Here is a 20,687-nt window from a genome sequence, read left to right as displayed (position 1 = left end):
TTTTGCTGCCTGGTGTGCAGCAGTAAATGCCCACCCTCCAAATCAAAGGGCATGGCATCCAAGGCTGGCTCCTGTGGCAGAAAATCCCATGTCCCAAGCAGCTGGCATCCATCTTTCTCAAGAGACAAGGGAGTGTGCCTCCAGGGGTGACGTCAAACCGCTGGAGAATCACAGTGCCTCCTGTGGTGCAGAGACCGGTAACTTTTTAACTGCTCCCAGATAGGTTTTGCTGAATAGTAGCACAGAAGTGACCTCTCTGGGGTGCAAGCCTGGGTTGCCCAAGAGACAAGGCCCACCCCCTGCCTCAGCCTTGCTGATGTGGTCCAAAGGAAACCAGAGCAATATGTTTGACACCAGCTTGGCTGCAGGAGTTGCCAGAAGGGACTCCACTCTGGATTTGTGCAGTGTTTACTTCTTAGCCTTTTCTGCTCCTGAAGATGTCCCACAAGGCAGTAGGCATGGGTTTACTCCAAAAGCCTTTCTCGCCAATGAGTATAGCCACAAGGCAGCAGAGGGTTAGGATCAGAGTTTTCCTTCTCCTAGACGGGCTACTTTCCCAGCCCCATCTGCCCCTCACTTCCCTCTATAGCACATGAAGAAACTGCATGATTGACTGTTGGACCCACTATTGGTCTCGTCCACTCAATCCGTCAGAGCCTGTCTTCACATGCAGGGGGAGGTCCCAATCTCACTAGGGGTTTGAGGCCCATCGGCTACCCTCACCTGGTTCAGCTGGCCAGTCAAGAGCCATTTCCTGGGGTGTGGTCGCTGTGGCATTTTGACAGCTTCTGGGAGACACAGGTGAGAGCTGAGTGCAGGGTGGGGACCAAAGATGGACAAACTACCCCAGAAGGAGCACGACAATATGTTCTTCACCCCTCCCCTAGCACCCCTCCCATACATATACAGTGGTACCTCGGGTTAAGAACTTAATTTGTTCTGGAGGTCCGTTCTTAAGCTGAAACTGTTCTTAACCTGAGGTACCACTTTAGCTAATGGGGCCTCCCACTGCCACTGAACCACTGGTGCGCGATTTCTGTTCTCATCCTGAGGTAAAGTTATTAACCCAAGGTACTCTTTCTGCGTTAGCAGAGTCTGTAACCTGAAGCGTCTGTAACCTGAGGTACCGCTGTACTCCCTAACAGTATAAACGCAACAATAAGTTCAAATGACTGAAACTTTGCTGCCCTTTCACGTCAGTGGGAGAGAAAGAGGCAGGAAAGGCCCATCATGCAATGAGATTGCTGCTCTCATAATGAAACCTGTTATTCATCTTACGTTATTTGTAAACCATTCATTTTCTACTATGCAAGGTTTTCACAGGGAAACAGACCTTGTCCAGTGCTGCCTGAACCACAGCTTCACTTTCGGTATCCAAAGCTGACGTAGCCTCATCCAGCAACAGGATCTTGGGGTTGCGGACAAGAGCACGGGCAATTGCTATCCTTTGCTTCTGTCCTCCACTTAGCTGGGCTCCTCTTTCTCCAACCATAGTGTGAAATGTCTGCAAAACAGGAAAAAACCCAGCAACAGCTCAGAACCAATAAGTGATGTTATGGCCTGATATATTATATCAGGGTTAGGGAGTAATTTTTGGCCCACAGATGGCATTTTCTCTTGGCCAGCTCTTGGGGGGGGAGGAGGACTGCATGCTAATAGTGGGTGGAGCCAATGCAAGAGTGGGTGTGGCCAGCATGTCCACTTTGGTCACACCCACTCATGTTTTGGCTCCACCCACCACTGGCAGAGGGCTGGCTAAGAGGGGACATGTGTTTACTCCACACACACATGTCCACACTGACATTGCACACTCCTTCCTGGATGAAGGTCATTTCTACTTAGGAATTCTGAGGCAAAGACCATAAGTCATCCTGGAAAATTTAGTCTAAATACAAGCGTGTTATGTGTGTTTTGCTTGCTGAAAACACACCACGAGTTCAGTGGCTAGAAAAATACTTGCACCAAGCACCAGGCATTTCAAGAAACATTTTTGGGTTGTTTATTTGCCTAAGAAGGTTCATCTATATTTAGAGAAATAATAATAATAATGTGTGTGAAAATAGACCTTATAGCCAACATGCACAGGAAGGTGAAAATAAACTAACTCTCAGTTTACAGGACGCCCTTGAACCACTGCCCTTTTCTAACAATTGAACTTAAAAAAATAGATTAAAACATGAGGCCTGTATTTAAACTTCAACAACTGATTTTAATATTTTTAAAAGCCTTGTTTTAGTGAATCTCTTGCTAGCAGTAGTGGCAGCCCTAACGCACACAGGCCTCATTGGTATTACACATTTAAATCAGTATCATATCATTTTACACAGTCATGGCTGCCCCAAAGAATTCTGGGAGCCGTAGCCTGTTGCAGGTGCTGAGAGCTGCTAGGAGTCCTCTATTCCCCACCCACCCACCCCCAAACAACTATTCCCAGTGTGGTCTAACAATAAATAAACCATTCCTCTTCCCGGGAACACACACTTATTCCACTGTTACCTTCACCCTCCAAGTTTCTTCCCTGTCTTTGTCAATCCCCTCACACTGATTTTCATGTGTTGCTTTGTGAAGCATTGTGTGCATGGTGCCACATAAATAATAAAGACCTTCAACCTTTAACTTAAAAAGATAATAATCCCCCAAGATATAGGAAACAGTGTTAATTCTTCTTCCAGACTCCACGTGAGACTTTTAAAAAGCTGCAGCCTTCCCTAACCTGCTGCCCTCTAGATGTTTTGAACTACAAAGCCCATCAGCCCCAACCAGGATGGGCAATGGTCAGGGATGATGGGCACTATAGTCCAACAATACATTGAGCACACCAGGTTGGATAACAAGCCTCATATAACCCGTGCTATACCTCAAAGGAAAATCTATTAAAGATGATATATAGATTGTATTTGACCCCTAGCAAGCTCTTCAAGATATATAAAAAGGATCTAACTTATGCTGGAAGTTCCAAGAGACCGAGGGTACCTTCTTTCACACGTGGTGGAAGTGTAAGCAAGCCAAAAAATATTGGGATATGATTGATGGAGAATTCAAAAATATTTTTAAGACAACAATCCCAAAATATCTAGAAGCTTTCTTATTAGGAATAACAAATGTTGACATCCCTAAGAAGGTACTCAACCTCTTTCTCTATGCAAGTACAGCTGCAAGAACCATCTACGTGCAAAAATAGAAAGAACAAGAAATTCCAACAAAAGAGGATTGGCTAAATAAATAGAATATGTGTAATTGGCCAGCATGACAACTAAAATCGGTGAGCAAGAGAGAGGGAACCATTCACAGATTATTTAAAGTGATATACCGGTAATTGTCAGATAAATCTACAAGCAGGATTTGGTGTGTGAGAAGCAGTAATTAACAACTGGGCTAGAGCTTAGAGTGAAAATGGGTGGTTAAAAAGGAGGTGCAGCACAACAAGGAAGAAAAGGGAAGCCATGGAGGGGTGGGATGGGAAGCTTAGAAGTATTAGGTTGATAAAGGTATTCACAACTGTATATACTGAAATTATGGGAAAGTTATAAATAACATTTAAAAAACCCAAACCTTATATAACCAACATGCTTAAATCTAATTGATGCATGAGGGGGTTAACACTGTAGAGTAAGCTGTCCTGCCAGGCTTAGCTAGGCACACCCCCTCACCTTGGGAGGAGGGTAAGCAAGCCTATTGTTCCTCTTCTGTCAGCGTGATGTAGTCTAAGCTCAGACCACATGGCTTTTATAAGACATTCTTAAGTTCCTGTACCAACAATTCAGGAACTTTCACCACTGTAACTAAGCCAAGTTTTTCTGTCTGTGTTTTCTGACTGGTGTATGGAAAACACATGAACATGGCCTTTGGAGAGTTTGTAAGTAACCCATTTTAAACTTATCAAACATGGGGTCTTTTCTATGCTATGGGAAGAGGGATGTTTTGGAACTCACAAGGGCATATTTTAAAGCTCTTACAGCATATATTTCCATGCTTTACTTTGCTATATAACTTGTGATTTTTAATTGAACCTGGGGTTCTGTCACCAAAGACTACTTGCCCCAAAACTTGGATCTTGACACCCAGCGAATTCTCCTTGCCACTAACACAGGTTAGAGAAGGCAGCCTTCAGGCAATATTTTATTCTGCTTGGTTTATTTCAGCTTTTAAAAAACCACACAAGGCATTAAAATAAGATAAGCAGAGGAAGGTATCCTAATTTCTCACATTGGGCAGTTTCATGATGAAGTCATAAGCATTGGCTTCCTTGACAGCTTTTTCAATCTCTTCCATGGTGACGTCTTCACGGCCGTATCGAATGTTTTCTGCAATCGTGGTTTGAAATAACACAGGCTCCTGGTTCACCACACCTATAATCTCCCTCAGGTACCTTAAGTTCAGGGTCTTGATATCCTGATCATCAATGGTAATCTAAAATGAAGCACACACAAATCACACAAGAGAGTTCCACTCAGAACTCAGAATAAATATTGGCAAACTGTCATAAAAAGAATGTGTGAAGTAAAAGGGAAAATATTATCATAGGTTTGGTACATAGTTTGAAAAGGGGAGTGGAAGAAAGGGGCATATCTAGTCAGGAAAGTAGGGGAGAGGGTGTTGGATAGGGACAGGATCAGACACAGCCTATTACTAGTGGTAGTCAGCTGCAAGGTTTTCGTGGAAGAGGGATAGACAAATCTGAGATAAGCCTGACAAAGCAAAGAAAAAGAGGAAATAGACCGTCTCCCTAGTCAAGGAGGACGGCACAAGCATGTAAAGCAGGGGTGGCTAAATTTCTTTCTTTAGGCACCCTGTGAGCTTCATGGTTGCGTGGGGATTTGAACCCTGGTCTCCAGCTCCTGGGACGCGGGTGGCGCTGTGGGTTAAACCACAGAGCCTAGGAGCCTAGAAGGTCGGCGGTTCGAATCCCCACAATGGGGTGAGCTCCCATTGCTCGGTACCTGCTCCTGCCAACCTAGCAGTTCGAAAGCACGTCAAAGTGCAAGTAGATAAATAGGTACCGCTCTGGCGGGAAGGTAAACGGCATTTCCGTGTGCTGCTCTGGTTCGCCAGAAGTGGTTTAGTCATGCAGGCCACATGACCTGGAAGCAGTACGCAGGCTCCCTTGGCCAATAAAGCGAGATGAGCGCTGCAACCCCAGAGTCGGTCACGACTGGACTTAATGGTCAGGGGTCCCTTTACCTTTACCACCCAGCTCCTAGCCTCTTGCCACCACACCACACTGCTACAGTTTGAGGGCTGCATTCAGCCTTGGTCAACCCTTTAGTGGTTGTGTGCTTCTGGTCTCACATGCATACACAGCCTCCGCAGCTCATCTATGCAGATCAGCTGAGGAAGGGAAGAATTCTTGCCTCCTCCCTGCTTATCAAATTATCAATGTAATGACTGGCGAAGGAGTAAATTGCCTCTTCGTTAAGGCACTGGCATATGCCTATCCCAGCACTGTATCTATTTGTTCTCCTTCTTTGTTGTCAAAAAAGTAAGTGAAGGGTTTTTTTGGGGGGGGGGTTGGAGGGGATAGATCTGCCCCTGAACTGGGAGTTAGCCACCCCTGATGTAAAGAAACACAGTTTGGGTTCGTTTAGGCTGGATTTGGGGAAGGAGATGTCAGGAAAAGTTGTAAGACAATGGAGGGGAGGTGGGCAGAGGTCCAGGAGGAAGAAGAGCTGTTACCACTTGAGACCTGAGACTCTCTCACAAACTCACTTTGCAACTGATTCTGAACCCCACCTTCTCTGTTGCAGCACACAAGCTGCCCCATATTTAAAGCACATGACTCTCTCGCCAAAGAATCCAGGGAACTGTACATTCCTTGGGGAAGCCATGCATTTTAGATGCATGGTGCGGATGTGGAACTTCATCCCTAGAGTGTTCTGTTCTGCTCCTTCCTGTTGAACTCCCAAGACCTTGTTATATTTCCTGGTTTTCATTCTGTGCAGCCCAGAGTTCTGCCTCCCAATTTTTATGCTGAATTGTTTTATCCTGACTCTTGGTTTTATTGTTTGAAATAGGTTTCGGCTCCATTTCAACTGTTTTTACTGCATTTTATGTGTTTTACTAGTTCTTTCATAACTAGCTTTGAGTTTATTTTATAAAGAAAAGCAAGTGTGAGAATTTCATCTGAAGAATATTAACAGCAAGACTGACACTATTTACCCTGAATACTTCAGGGCAGATATAGGATATCAGACTTTTACACCCATGTCAAATAAAATATCCATAATCTGACATTTGATATTGACAGTGCTCATGGAAAAAAAAAAACATTTTATGGGCATTTGGATCAAGTATCTTACCATGCCTTCAATAGGATCATAAAACCTCTGGATCAGCTGAACAGTCGTACTTTTCCCACAACCGCTACTGCCTACCAAGGCTACTGTCTGTCCACTGTTAACTTTCAGATTCAAGCCTTTTAACACCTGGATGAGAGGGGGGTGGAAACAGAATGAGAGCTGCTATAATTTTATTTTATTTGCAAGGGTTGTGCAGTATCCAGGTACTTGGAATGCACAGTCACGATGCAAGCTCAGAAAAAAGTGAGCGACAGTGGAGCACATTCATAAGTACAAATCAGACACACCAAGTTTCCCTGACACAAACACCTGTAATTGGAGGCAGCGGTGCTTCTGAATACCAATTGCTAGGTGCTCTTAAGGAAATCAGCCCTGAGTGCTCACTGGAAGGACAGATCCTGAAGCTGAGGCTCCAATACTTTGGCCACCTCATGAGAAGAGAAGACTCCCTGGAAAAGACCCTGATGCTGGGAAAGATGGAGGGCACAAGGAGGAGGGGACAGAGGACAAGATGGTTGGACAGTGGTTCTCGAAGCTAGCAGCATGAGTCTGACCAAACTGCGGGAGGCAGTGGAAGACAGGAGTGCCTGGCGTGCTCTGGTCCATGGGGTCACGAAGAGTCGGACACGACTAAACGACTAAACAACAACAACAAGGAACCACAGGAGGGGAGAATGCTCTTGTGCTTGAATCCTGCTTGCTGGCTTCCCGCAGGCATCTGCTTGGCCAGCCTGAGAATAGGATGAAGAGTTAGATGGGCCATTGGCCTGTTCCAGCAGGCTCTTCTTATGTTAATTGCCTTGAAACAGATTTCATCACAGCAAGTCTGACTGGGCCATATATAGAGGTATGTGTGTTTTTGTCTGTGTTGGTCTGGCTTTAAAGGACAAAAGCCAGGAAATGTCAAAACCAGCATTCACTACTGAGCTTCAAAAACTAAAAAAAATAGATTACAGCTCAAAAAAATTAGATAACAGTTTACAGCACAAAAGAACCCTGTGTTTATACCATTATGTGTTTATGGGTGGGGGTTGTTGGTGTTTATTGCCGTTTTAATTCTACTGCCCTGGGAGAATCTGGGGAAGGCCAGGTAAGAAATAATAATGAAAATGAACAGCAAATACATTTGCAAAAATACTGATAAGAGGATGCCTCACAAACGAAAAGGATTTTCATGCAGATTGTACCCAAGGCGTCCAACATTTGTATTGGTGTGAAGAATCTGCTTTCAGTACGGGGGGTCAGTGGGACTCAGTTATTGTTCAGCTCCAATAGGGTTTTGAGCCCTGCTTTAGGCAAAAGGTTCTTATTGCAGGGGGTTGGACTAGATGACACTTGGGTCCCTTCCAACTCTACAATTCTATGAGTCTATGTCTACAAAAGCACTTAGAACAGCTGAGCTTAATTATGCATTTTAAACACCATTTGGACTGTGTGTTGATTTTTCCCTTAACACTTGCAAACATAATGTTAAATTTTCAATGGCGGTAAGTGGGAATTCGTATGCATTTTAACTCACAGAGTACCTGAACATCTGGCCTTGAAGGATACTTGAAATGCACATTTTGGAAAGCCAGATTTCCTTTAATTTGGTCGGGTTTGTAGCCAGCTGGTGAATAACTGTCAATTTTAGGTTCCTGTAGAAAAGAAAAGAAGATAAAAAAAAATCAAATTCAGGCCAGTTTCATTCTTCTGAAACTTGGAAGCAAAGTGACATTTTGGATACCAAGCTAGCATGTAAAGATTCTGTTCACTTCATACACCCATCACCAGTGGAGACCCATCTAGACTAGATGCTACCTTCTTTAGCAAACTTGTCAAGTTTTTCCCTTTTACAACAAACAGTTCCCCCTTTTAATCAGGAACACAGTCATGAGAAAGAGAGGTTTAACTCTTTCTTCCCTACCTCATCTAAGGCCATCGTTAGCCAGGAAGAAAATCTTCCACTGAGAGGATTTCTTCCCAACACCAACATCAGAGGAAGGATTTTCCTTGCAACCATAGATCCTCACAACAACCCTGTGAGGTAAGCAGATCTCAGCCAGCGGTGATTACAAACTTACAACAGATTTCAGACGTTTTGGCTCACTATCATTTCAAGCTCTAAAAAAGAGGCTTACATTGTCTATGATGTTGAATATTGCATAAGCTGCTCCCCTTGCAATAGCAAACGCTTCTAGGTTTGGAGTCACCTGACCGATGGAAAAGGCGCCAATCAGAACAGCAAAGAAGACCTAAACAGGAATATTTTTCAAAACAGAAAGAAAATATGTTTATGAATCCTTTTTGCCAGATAGGATCCACATTCCTTAACTGGGATGTGGCTGATCTCCAGCTCACAGACATGTATCTAGCAGATAACAAAGGCTGACTGGTGCTTCCAGACTATCGTTTTTGCAGATGGGATCGCATACCAGCAAACACAGGTTGCATAATTAAAGCGGATTTGACATTTTGGTCACTCCACCCACTAAAAAGATTAGAAAGTAATGGGGAAATACACTTTTAAAAAAATAATAATGAGATAACAATTGCATAATCTCCCCACACAGAAATAAGGAAATCTCAAGAAGTAGCCAGCATTAAACACCCTCCCCACAAACTTTGTTCAAATCAGGATGAAAGCTCAATAAAAAGTACTGAGGATTAAATATCTGATAAGATCCCTGATTGAGTGCAATCCAGAGAAATTACAAGGAACTTCTAAAAGCCCAGTTCTAAGCATATTTACTGAAAAGTAAATCATCACCACCACCATCATTTTATTTGCATGCCGCCTTTCCATAGTTAAAACAATGCTCAAGGCAGCTTACAAAATGACAAGATTTACATAATTACCAACATAATAAAAGTCATAAACAATAAATAAAACACATCAAAAGGTACACAACCAAATGGAAAACCATTCCCACATAAATCATAAAATCTAAAACTAAAACATTAATATCAATAACAATTGGTATTGTTCCACTGCAAAATAGTGTTTCTCTCTGCATAAAATGCCATGCTAACCTTGTCAATAGTGGAGTATCACCAGGCAACTCTGTGTCACTTGCTTCATGAAAGATCACCCTATTCTAGAAAACCCACAGTGGAAACCTGCACCAGTGCTCAGGCGCTAAAGTCAACCTCACAGCCACCAGGCCCAGGGCCTTCACCCGATAGGCTTGTGCAGTGGCTCATGAACCAATGAAAATTATCTTGGGATGATGCTTCGGGATCCTCTTAAGTTATCAAGCCACAAACCAACTATTCTGCTAAATCAATGGAAAATCCTTCTGTGCCTAAAAGCATTATTTATGAGGCCTAGAGCAGCTCCGTATGCATTAATTTTTCCCTAGTGCCTGGTTCCACATTTTGGACGGCAGAACAGGGGAGGGAATGAAAAACACTGTGCACCTCCCCCACCTGCCCCCAAAATTATGCCTTTTCATGCTGTGCCAGCAAGTGAATGAGAGATATGCGGAGCCTCCCCAAATCATAATATACAGCCCCTTTCCTCCTCCTTGCTTAAATTGGCAGGGGGAGCATAGCACCACAATGCTCGGCTGCACAATGGAAGGAAGCTAGCGCATGTGTCAGGGGATAAACCAGGATGCACTTGGCGTCACTGGCCTGGGAACTTGAAGTAGAAAGTTCAGGCAAGGTCAGGGACACAGAAGAAAATGAGGCAGCGGTGGAGCAAGCAGACCAAGTCATCACAGACTTGGATATGGGGAAAGCAAAGCAAAGCAAAGCTATGAACCAACAGACTGGTCCAAAGGTACACTCTCAAAGTGACAGACAGGGACAGTGTCAAGCGTTGGCAAGGTTGGACATTTGCAGACAGCCCACAATCCCAGCATGGGTTCCCACTGACAAAAACATCCTAGAATCTACTGCAGTTAGGTGGTAGACCTGCTGAATTTGGCACATGGAGGGTGTCTTGCTCAAGGACCCCCCAGAGCCTGGGGGAAAATAGGAAGCTGCCTTATACTGAGACCATTGATCTATCTAGCTCAGTATGGTCTAGACCAGGTGTGGGGAACCTCTGGCCCTCAAGATGCTTCTGCACTACAATTCCCAGCAGCCCCAGCAAACAGGGTCAATGTTTTTCCAAAATGGCATAGTTTTGCTGTCTGGCAGCCTTAGCTCTTTTGGGAGGAGGAGCAGCATAAAAAATACAATACTTTATTTATTTTGTGGGTGCTTTTATGCATCTACCAATATGACAGTTCATAGGTAGTGAAATGTACAGAGCCTCATCATTCATCACAAAGACCCACTTAGCCTCTGAGCAATCCTGAATTTCAGTGCAGAATATGTCCTTTTTTTGGTGGGGGGGGACATGGGTGGCGCTGTGGGTTAAACCACAGAGCCTAGGACTTGCTGATCAGAAGGTCGGCGGTTCGAATCCCCGACGGGGTGAGCTCCCCTTGCTCAGTCCCTGCTCCTGCCAACCTAGCAGTTCGAAAGCATGTCAAAGTGCAAATAGATAAATAGGTACCGCTCTGGCGGGATGGTAAACGGTGTTTCTGTGCGCTGCTCTGGTTCGCCAGAAGCAGCTTAGTCATGCTGGCCACATGATCCGGAAGTTGTACGCCAGCTCCCTTGGCCAATAAAGCGAGATGAGCGCTGCAACCCCAGAGTCGGTCACGACTGGACCTAATGGTCAGGGGTCCCTTTACCTTTATAGAGAGAAGACTGAACAGCTGTTCACCAACACTTACTGTCAGGACTTTCCCAATGCTGTAACCTTCATCCAGTATCAAGGTAGTTCCATACCAGAAAGCCAATGCATATGCAGCATATATCAATAAGAAAGCAATCCCCATGGACATATTGGCAGTCACAGCCTTTTTAATTCCAAGTTTTTTAGCATCTTCTAAATTTTTATGATATCTGAAAGAAAAATAGCAACCTGATTGAATTATGTGATCTCCAATTTATAGGAAAATGCATTTTCTCTCCCATTTTTATTATTTATTTTTGCTAGAATTTCTTTGAAAATACGCAGTCCATTCACACATAAAATATTTTTTGTAGTCAACATATCTATCTACAGTACATATATTTTAAAATCCTACACAGAAGTGATAAAAATGTATGTTTAGTGGTTCCAAAAGAGCACTCCTTCTGCATAAATTTATGCAATTTGCTAAAACAAATGCCAAGATAGTTGTCTGTTAACACAATCATTCCAACTTTTAAAATCTTCTCTCACACCCATAGTTCAATAATTGCCCCTACAATATTTTGAATGGTCAACACAATTGCCTCTGCTATATCAGAGCTTTCCAAACTGTGTGTTGTGGCGTGTGTGTCGGCTGCAGTGTGTAGGTATGTCATGCAAACTTTCCCCGTGCTCCGGAGTTGGAAAGGGGTTAGGTTAACCTCTGTTGTTGTTGTTTAGTCGTTTAGTCATGTCCGACTCTTCGTGACCCCATGAACCAGAGCACGCCAGGCTCTCCTGTCTTCCACTGCCTCCCGCACTTTGGTCAAACTCATGCTGGTAGCTTCGAGAACACTATCCAGCCATCTCGTCCTCTGTCGTCCCCTTCTCCTTGTGCCCTCCATCTTTCCCAGCATCAGGGTCTTTTCCAGGGACTCTTCTCTTCTCATGAGGTGGCCAAAGTATTGAAGCCTCAGCTTCACGATCTGTCCTTCCAGTGAGCACTCAGGGCTGATTTCCTTCAGAATGGAGAGGTTTGATCTTCTTGCAGTCCATGGGACTCTCAAGAGTCTCCTCCAGCACCATAATTCAAAAGCATCAATTCTTCGGTGATCAGCCTTCTTTATGGTCCAGCTCTCACTTCCATACATCACTACTGGGAAAACCATAGCTTTTACTATACGGACCTTTGTTGGCAAGGTGATGTCTCTACTTTTTAAGATGCTGTCTAGGTGTGTCATTGCTTTTCTCCCAAGAAGCAGGTGTCTTTTAATTTCGTGGCTGTCACCATCTGCAGTGATCATGGAGCCCAAGAATGTTAACCTCTAGTTTGCTAGTTAACCTCTAGTTTGCTAGTAAAACTGAATGACTGTGTCGCAAAGTGATGCATGTCTAAAAAGTGTGTCAGTAACAGGAAAAGTTTGGAAAGTTCTGTCCTATATGATGTGGTCAAGACATGACATTCTAGGAGACAAAACAGTGGAAGGATCATTGTATGACTTCACTTCAAATTCAGTTTGCCACCTATCTCTTGTCTGCCAATCACCTGTAGGCAGGAGTAGCTACATAGGGATCAGGAGCCTGAAGCCCAGGGCTCACAGCTCCATAGGCATCTCAACTTTCCAGGCGACTGAGCTATAGCCCTTCTCATTTTAAATCATCAACAAGCGGGGGACGGGGGGTTATTGGCCTACTACTCCTTTGGTGGCAATTAGCCAGGGTTCAGATTTTATCATTTAGAGTTTGGTAGGGTTGCCATATTTCAAACAGTGAAAATCCGGACAGAAAAGTTGTTGTTGGGGTTTTTTTTTGGCCATAGTTGTTGACCCATTTGGGCAAATTTGCATAAAAGAAAGAAGAAGCTTTTGAGCTATTTTTAAGCAAAATTACCAAAATTCACACTGCCCACATGGGTTGCCATATGTCTGGATTTCCCCAGAATTTTTTAGCAATTTCCATCCAGTCACTGCTTCCGAATGTCTGAGAAATTCCGGACGTATGGCAACCCTAGGTTTGGAAAAGGTCAAATACAGAATAACCCAGGTGTATATCTATGGCCAGTGGCCACAAAACATAACCTGACCTCTCAATTTCTTTCTTCTGTCCTCCAAAAGCCATCACCGTCTTAATTGATGAGAGAACCTCCTCAGCAACAGATCCAGCTTTTGCATATGCAGCCAGCTCCTTGTTGGTGAATGCAGTAAGGACCTATGAGATAGAGACATTGCCAATTTCAGTGCTATGATCCAATACAATTGTGTGTGAGGCACTTGCTTCTTTTCCTTCCCCTATACTTCCCTATTAAATAAAACAATGCTCCAAAACAACTGTGGTGTAATACAGTGGTCGAGAATCTGTGTCCCTGCATATTCTAATTAATATTCACAAAGCAGGGGCCAACAATGGAGAGACCACACAGGCAATACCCAATCACTCAATACTCCCCTCCCCCAGAAAAGCTTCACATGCTGTTCATGTGATAGTGGTGTTGTAGACATGTACATATTGTGGGAAATTATCTAGGTCAGGCTTGGGGCCTCTAACTGTTTTTTGACTACAACTCCCATCACCCCCTAACTAGCAGGACCAGTGGTCAGGGATGATGGGAGCCGTAGTCTCAATGCAGCTGGAGAGACTCAAGTTTGGGTAACCCTGATCTAGGTCATGGGTAGAGAAACTCAGGCCTAGGGGCCAAATGTGGCCCTTCCAAGCCTCCCTATCTGGCCCTCAGAACCGTCCCCACAGTGTCCCACCTATCTCCAGGCCACACCCATCATTGGTCTTGCTTTGCATCCCAAATGCTTTTGACTAGCTGAAATGTGGCCTTGAACTCTGACAATGCCTCTTGCTTGTCTGGGCAAAGGATAGTGTGGTGTGTGAAGGTCAACATTCACATCCATTGCTCCATCCATGTTTGCCTCTGGCCTCACCCCCACTGGCATCCCTCCGAATGTTGCCCAGAAGGGAACATGGCTTCTGAGCTAACCTGATGCTACGAGGAAGCAAAGAACCTTAGTTGCTGACCTTAGTTATCTCTGCTCAACACAAAAGCCATCAGTTTTAGAGGTAGCCAGAGTGGTGTTTTCATAACCGAACAATACTTATTGTGCACGGTACCCTAGCATTTCAGCAAAATTATACCCACCTTTGCCCAGATTGCAGCTGAGAGCCCCAGAACAGGACTGACTGCAAGTATTACAAGAGTCAATTTCCATCCTTTAGCAAACCCGACTATAAATCCTGTTATAAATGTAGATACTCCCTGGATGAGCATTGACATTTTGTCGCCAATTCCTTCGTTGATCTTGGAGACATCGCTAAAAACAAATCAAGGTAAACCGGTTAGGGCAAAATTTAGGTCAGGAAAACCAACAAGATGCATTTCTACAAGGTATTCCTGTTACGCTGCTACTGAATTCACAACTCAAATGCTACAAAATATTCATTTAGCCCCAGAGATATGGATGCCAATGCTACAGGTTTTCATTGAAAGTAAAAAAATAGTAATTAATTTTATTCTGATCCCCATCCCCTTCCTGCAAAGCCTTTCAGATCTATGTGGATATTTTACAAGAGTCATGGGACACTTTAAGGGCAGGTTTATTGCAGCATAATCTTCAATGAACTAACAATATTCTTCCACAGTTGACAGCAGTAGCATTATTAGGGACTGGCCTTCGGGACACGGGGCTGTATCCAGCATTCTGTATCTGCTAGAAAGGAAGGGCCATAACTCAGTGGTAGAATGCCTGCTTTTCATGCAGGAGGTCCCAGGTTTAATCCCTGGCATCTCCAGGTAGGACTGGGAGACCCTGGAGAGCTGCTGCCTGCCAGTGTGGACAAGATTGAGCTACATGGACTCAGCATAAAGCAGCTCCCTACCTTCCTACTGCAAAGGCCCTTGTGCTAGTGGGCAGGTGCATTTTAATGCTGCGCAACAGAGGAATCCAATGCAGCAGTTGCACTAGGAGAAACTCATTGTGCAATAGATTGCACCGAAATGGCTGACCTGCGCTGCCAGCAGTCTCCTTTTCTGGCTCCCAGCTCCGCCCCCGGATTGGCTGATGGTGCAGGTCAGGTGGAAGCTCTGCAGCCTATGGGGACAGCCCAGGGGGAGGAGCAATGGGCAGCCAAGGTAGGCGTGACCCCGTGGGCCAGGGCAGCCCACGCCTGGTCACAAAAGCCGCCCACGTCAGGAATGGTGAGCGGTCATTGCCAACAAAGTTACCAGCAACCAGTTTATGCACTCTCTTGCGCAACAGAATCCCACTGCTGCAAAACATTTCACCTGAGAAACAAATGCACCATTAAGTGACTTTAACTTAGTGCTACATTGGTTGCAACCCATTAGGTCTTTTGCACTGGACCCTAAACCTCTTGCCCTTTCCCCCTTATTAAATTTTTTTCTCTTTCTCAATTTTAATATTCCTCTCAGCTTTAATATGAACAATACTACTTTAAGCTGAGCAATTCTACTTTAAAAACTGAACACCTAAAACCCTACCAATATACAGGAACCTCTGCTTGCTTTTGTGCTTTTATTTATTTCATAAAATTTATATTTTGCTTGTATGTAGAAAACCTCGAAGTGCTTTGTAAAAAGAAGAAAACAAGGTATCGGTTAAAAAACCCCCCACCAATTAAACATTCAGAAAATCAAAACCTGCAGTAAACTATAAGTACATCAGCATTCTGTACATCTGGGTCTAAAAAAAATGCTTTTAGTAGGCATCAAAAAGAGTACGGTGTAGATGACTTCCTGATTTCAATAGACAGGGGCTTCCAAAGTATAGGTCGTCCAGATGCGTGATTGGTATTATGTGACACATGGTACAGTGCCAGTTCCGCAGATTGAGTTGGTCACAACGGCATTTATAGGGTAAGGCGATCTCACAGATAAACTGGTCCAGTGGTGTTGCGTGGGTTGTCAGCACCCGGGGCAAGGCAAGTAATTTGCGCCCCCCCCCCCGCTGCACTGTCCCTCCCCCAGATAGTCCTTAGCTCTCTCTCCGCACCGCACCGCACGCCTGGCACCCCCCCTCCACAGTGGGCGACGACCCAGCGGCTTGGATCAGATTCGCACAGCCAGCACTGCAGTGAGAGTGAGTGAATGAGCCAGGTAGGGGCAGAGAGCTGCGAGTGCAAGCGTCCCCCCCCCAGATGTTGCGCCCAGTGCGGCCGGCCCCTCCTGCACCCCCCACGCTACGCCACTGAACTGGTCACAAAGTTTTTATGGGCTTTATATACTTGGACTTCACCCGGCAGCAGATTAGAAACCAGATGAGCACAGGTGCTATATGCTAGCAAAGTCTCACTCCAATCAGCAATTGTGCCACAGCATTCTGCACTAACTGCAGCTTCTGGAACAAGCACACTTTTTTACGCGGATTAATCAAGCCAGTAACACCATTAAAATTTGGTTTTCTGTTGAAGAAAATACACCAGCCACGTATTAAATAGATATACTCACTCTATAAGACGAGTATTCAATTCCCCAACATCATTTACATCGAACCATCCAATCTCTTGCCGCATGACAGCATGGAAAAAGTGTTGCCTAATTCTCTTGATCTGGCGGCCGGCTGCCAGTGTCCAGCATGCGATGTGAGCATAGGCAGCAATAAGGACACCAGCTCCTATTCCTGAGTAATAGTATGAATGTCTGAAAGCACAATGTTGCAGAGGCAAGTTCAAGAAGGGCACCCGTGCAAGTCTTTAGCATCACAAAATGGTCTTTGGGAAGAATCTTTTTCATTTGTGAGTATAAAATACATTCAACACGCACAGCTAATGCTGGAGCGCATCGCGATCTAGTCCAGCATCTCCTCTTGCCCCCTGTGGCTAACTAAAGTGCCTATGGGGATACCACAAGCAGGACAGGGAAGTGGTAGTTTTATTATTTTTATTATTATTTTATTTTTTACATTTACTGTGTATACCACTTTTTCCTCCATGGTTCTCCTCTTCCCCCCATTTCATCCCCGTGAGGTAGGTTAGGCTAAGAGATGGTGGCTGGCCCAAAGTCACCCAGTAAGCTTCGCGGCTGAGTGGGAATTTGAACCCTTGTCTCCAGCACTCTTAACCATCACACCGTTCTGGCTCTCTGAAGCTGGGACTCACTACCTAGTATTCTGATATTGGAGATAACATAGTCATTCACTCACGACTAGAGCTATTGCTAACGTGATCCCCCATGAATTTCTCCAATTCCCTTTCCATGCCATTTGAGGTTGAGTTTGCCAACTATCAGTGTGACCCTAATCATGCCTACTCAGAATTAAGTCCTATTGAATTCAGTGGGGGTTACTCCTAGGTAAAGAGTTAGGATTTCAGTTTTAATCACGACATTTTATGGTAGCAGTTTCCATAGTTTAAATGTGTGTTAATTGAAGATGTACTTCCAATGGTGGCTCCAGAAGGGGGCGAAAGGGAGTTAAGCCCCTCCAAACAAGAAGGTTGCCCCCTCTCCCCTCCCCCCTCATGTCATTAACTGTTACTTTCCTTTCAGTGATCTTAGTTTGTTGCACTAAGAGACAAAGGAGAAGGGTGGGGAGTTGGAGGTGTAAATGATTATGAGACTTTTCAAAGTCTCATAATCACTGACTACCAGCGATACCATTGTTGTTGAATTAATTATCATCATTGTTAATTAAGCTACATAGCTTTAATTGGATTTTGAATAAATGTACAATTAATTGTTATTATTCCAAATTTTATTGTACTATTTATTGTGCTAGTGGGTCATTATATTTTGAATAATGCTTTTTTATAGGGTAGAGTAGGGGGGGCACTAGAGTTGAGTTTATGGAACCAAGTTGGGGGGGCGCCCTTTAAAACAATACAGTGGTACCTCGGGTTAAGTACTTAATTTGTTCCGGAGGTCCGTTCTTAACCTGAAACTGTTCTTAACCTGAAGCACCACTTTAGCTAATGGGGCCTCCTGCTGCTGCCATGCCACCAGAGCACAATTTCTGTTCTCATCCTGAAGCAAAGTTCTTAACCCGAGGTACTATTTCTGCGTTAGTGGAATCTGTAACCTGAAGTGTATGTAATCTGAAGCATATGTAACCCGAGGTACCACTGTACCTTTGTTGCAGTGGCATAGCATAGTTTCCTGGCTCGTGGGGCGGGCAGGAGGCACCAGCCCAGCCCTCACTGTCAACGCCACCAGGGCAATCCCACCCCCAAAGCAGCAAAGCAGAGCTATGCTGACCCACTTGCCCACCCGCACAGGGGGAACCCAAGAGGCTGACGTGGCCCTTGGCGGGCAGAGAGGAGCAATGGGGTCATCGGGGGGGGGGGGGTTGCCTGGTTCGCATTGCCTTAAGAACTTTGCTCCCGGGGCCATGGCACCCCTGTTTAGGAATACATAAATAACAGGGTATAAATCCTGAAGCAGCTGAGGTGCAAGACAGCAAGAGTTCATTGTAGTGAGATGTCCTCATTGAAAGGTGAGGTTTTGACAGAGCATGTGAAGGAAATGGCATGCCTACTTAACACGTACAGTGACAACCCTACACATTTTTCAACTCTAGTCTTTTGTGCTTGTGAAATCCCTTGGGCTTTTCTTTTTTTTCTCCTATCATAGGAGACATAATTTATTGTGCTTGCAATGATAGATTGATTTCAGAAGCAAACAAGCTCAGGCTTTCATCCAGGATGCATTCTGCCCTTTGTACATACGGGCTGGGCCTTCAAGAGGCCAAAGTTTCAACTCTGTATACGAAATGAGTTATGCCACATTAGCATTAAGGCTTGTATTCACATTCATAATGAAGGTCACAAGGTAACTGGAAGGGAGAGGGCGAAAGGCAAAAAGGGAGAAGAAATGGGAAAGGAGAGCTTAATAGGCTTTAACTGTTTTACATGTTACTCCAGCCATGTGGAAAACATCCCTGAGACAGTGCTCAATATGGGAGTCATAATATATAAAAATAAATATGATTACCAAACTATGTTCTGTGACCATGCTGGAGTTCTCCTGACTGGTAGCGGCATTTTTCTGCACAGGAATGTTTTCCTCCCACCATTCTGGGTGGCTGAACCACACCACGCAGGCATGGCTCTCAAGACTGCAGTACAGTCATAAAGGTCTACCAGGGATGGCCCTACCATTAGGTGGAGTGAGGCTGTTGCCTCAAGCAACAAATGCAAGGAATGGGAGCCAATGGCAGTGAGGTACTGAAAGGGGGCAGAGTTGTAAGTACCATCTGGCCTGCTCAATACTCCTTATGCTAGCCTGTTGTCCATAGGTGTGGTAGAAGGTGCTTTCTTGTTGCCAGTGTATCAATCTAGCCAACTTGTACTCATGGATCTAGCTAACTTCTATTCATGGAAAGGGGATGAAGGGCACTGCTGCCACAGACAGCAAAATATCTGAGGGTCAGCCCGATTCCTTCAAGCAACTGTTAAGATTTTTTGATACCTGTTAAACATATTCAGACCACAAGCTGACTTTCAGACTACTGCCATACTGTATCCAGGCTCACACCACCTGCCTTGTTATATTAAGGGTCATCTGAGATATGGAACAAAATACCGGTATATGTAATGATCAAAATGCCTTAAAAAATAAAATAAAAAGGTACCTTGTCATTTGCTCTTGCAGGCTTTCAGAAATATTAGGGAGAGATACATTATCTAAAGATCCATTACCTAAATGAAAGGAAATGGGGGGAAAGGTTAAGTGATTATTATTAAAGATAGCACTATCACACGACCAACTCATTTTTGCGTGTTGTTTGGTGCAGCTCAGCCTATTTCCCATCCATGACGGACCATGATCAGAGCCACACATCTCAGTTACTTTACTGTTAGGACCTCAAAACAGTTGCAAAGCCCCACTGATGTTCTTTGCTCATATATGGGTGAATGTCTCAGGCCGCCCTCCTTTCTGGCTGTTCCCTCTTCTCCTCCTGGAAACTGATTTACTTTTTCTAGCTGAACGTGAACATAAGGTCTTTTTGAGGGGGGGGAAAGTTGAATTTGATATATCCTCTCAGTCATCATTATCACCTTAGCAGCTTCTACGGTTAATTCATCAGGAGTATTATTTCAAACACTGCACAACTTCGGCTACTGCATTTTCTAATCCCATAGTGAAGGGGCTCCTAGCCTTCTTGGACACCTGGGCACATTGGGAATCCCCCCCCAGAAAACTGTTATGGGCACCACAAAACAACCATTTCACCATAGAACAGCAGGTGGCGCTCAAAACTTTCCACACCCCCAAAAACCAGCACCACCACCAACAGGCACCCCAAAACAAACCAAAGAGAGAAAAAAGTAAGCAACACCCCTCAACCAAACAACTCACCCTAACTGGAAGTGGCTGGAAACCTTAGCATTAATGGGGAGGGGTTCCTCAAACCAGCATGGTGCCCATCGTCACCACGTTACAGACCCCAAACATAGTGAAATCCCATGGTTCCTATTCTGCAGCGCTTTTCCTTGAAACCAAGACAGCATGCAGTGGCGTAGAATGGGTTGTCAGCACCCGGGGCAAGGCAAGTAATTTGCGCCCCCTAACCTGTGGATTTGCGCCCCCTAACCCTAACCCCCAAATGTTGCGCCCGGTGCGGCCGGCCCCCCCTGCACCCCCCACACTACGCCACTGACAGCATGGTTTCCAAAGGAAGAGGCCAGTTGAGTCAAAGAACTGTAAGATCAGCTAGACAATTTATCAGCTATAAAGATAAGTGGTTTCAGGACATGGTGCAAAGGTACACGAAACAAACACC

At 44.6% G+C, this 20,687-nt stretch overlaps 1 protein-coding gene across 11 annotated transcripts in view; it reads right to left on the bottom strand.

Moving 5' to 3' along the window:
* ABCB1 (ATP binding cassette subfamily B member 1) overlaps positions 1 to 20,687 on the bottom strand; it is a 62,935-nt gene that overhangs the window by 21,843 nt on the left and 20,405 nt on the right. For 7 of the 11 annotated variants that reach the window (XM_083405721.1, XM_083405718.1, XM_083405716.1 and 4 more), the window contains 10 exons: positions 19,536 to 19,602; positions 16,418 to 16,609; positions 14,093 to 14,264; positions 13,031 to 13,155; positions 11,006 to 11,177; positions 8,417 to 8,530; positions 7,823 to 7,933; positions 6,297 to 6,422; positions 4,207 to 4,410; positions 1,334 to 1,504 (listed from right to left, as the gene is read on the bottom strand). In XM_083405721.1, coding sequence (XP_083261847.1) covers positions 1,334 to 1,504; positions 4,207 to 4,410; positions 6,297 to 6,422; positions 7,823 to 7,933; positions 8,417 to 8,530; positions 11,006 to 11,177; positions 13,031 to 13,155; positions 14,093 to 14,264; positions 16,418 to 16,609; positions 19,536 to 19,602 — 1,454 coding nt within the window. Of the gene's footprint in view, positions 1 to 1,333; positions 1,505 to 4,206; positions 4,411 to 6,296; positions 6,423 to 7,822; positions 7,934 to 8,416; positions 8,531 to 11,005; positions 11,178 to 13,030; positions 13,156 to 14,092; positions 14,265 to 16,417; positions 16,610 to 19,535; positions 19,907 to 20,687 lie in introns of all 11 variants that reach the window. The other 4 variants (XM_083405723.1, XM_083405722.1, XM_083405714.1 and 1 more) reach the window with 1 other exon arrangement.

This window comes from Podarcis tiliguerta (assembly GCF_965153285.1).
Source record: "Podarcis tiliguerta genome assembly, chromosome: 12".
NCBI classification, from domain to species: Eukaryota; Metazoa; Chordata; class Lepidosauria; order Squamata; family Lacertidae; genus Podarcis; species Podarcis tiliguerta.
The sequence above is the reverse complement of the archived record's forward strand: the minus strand, read 5'-3'. Positions and strand labels throughout refer to the sequence as shown.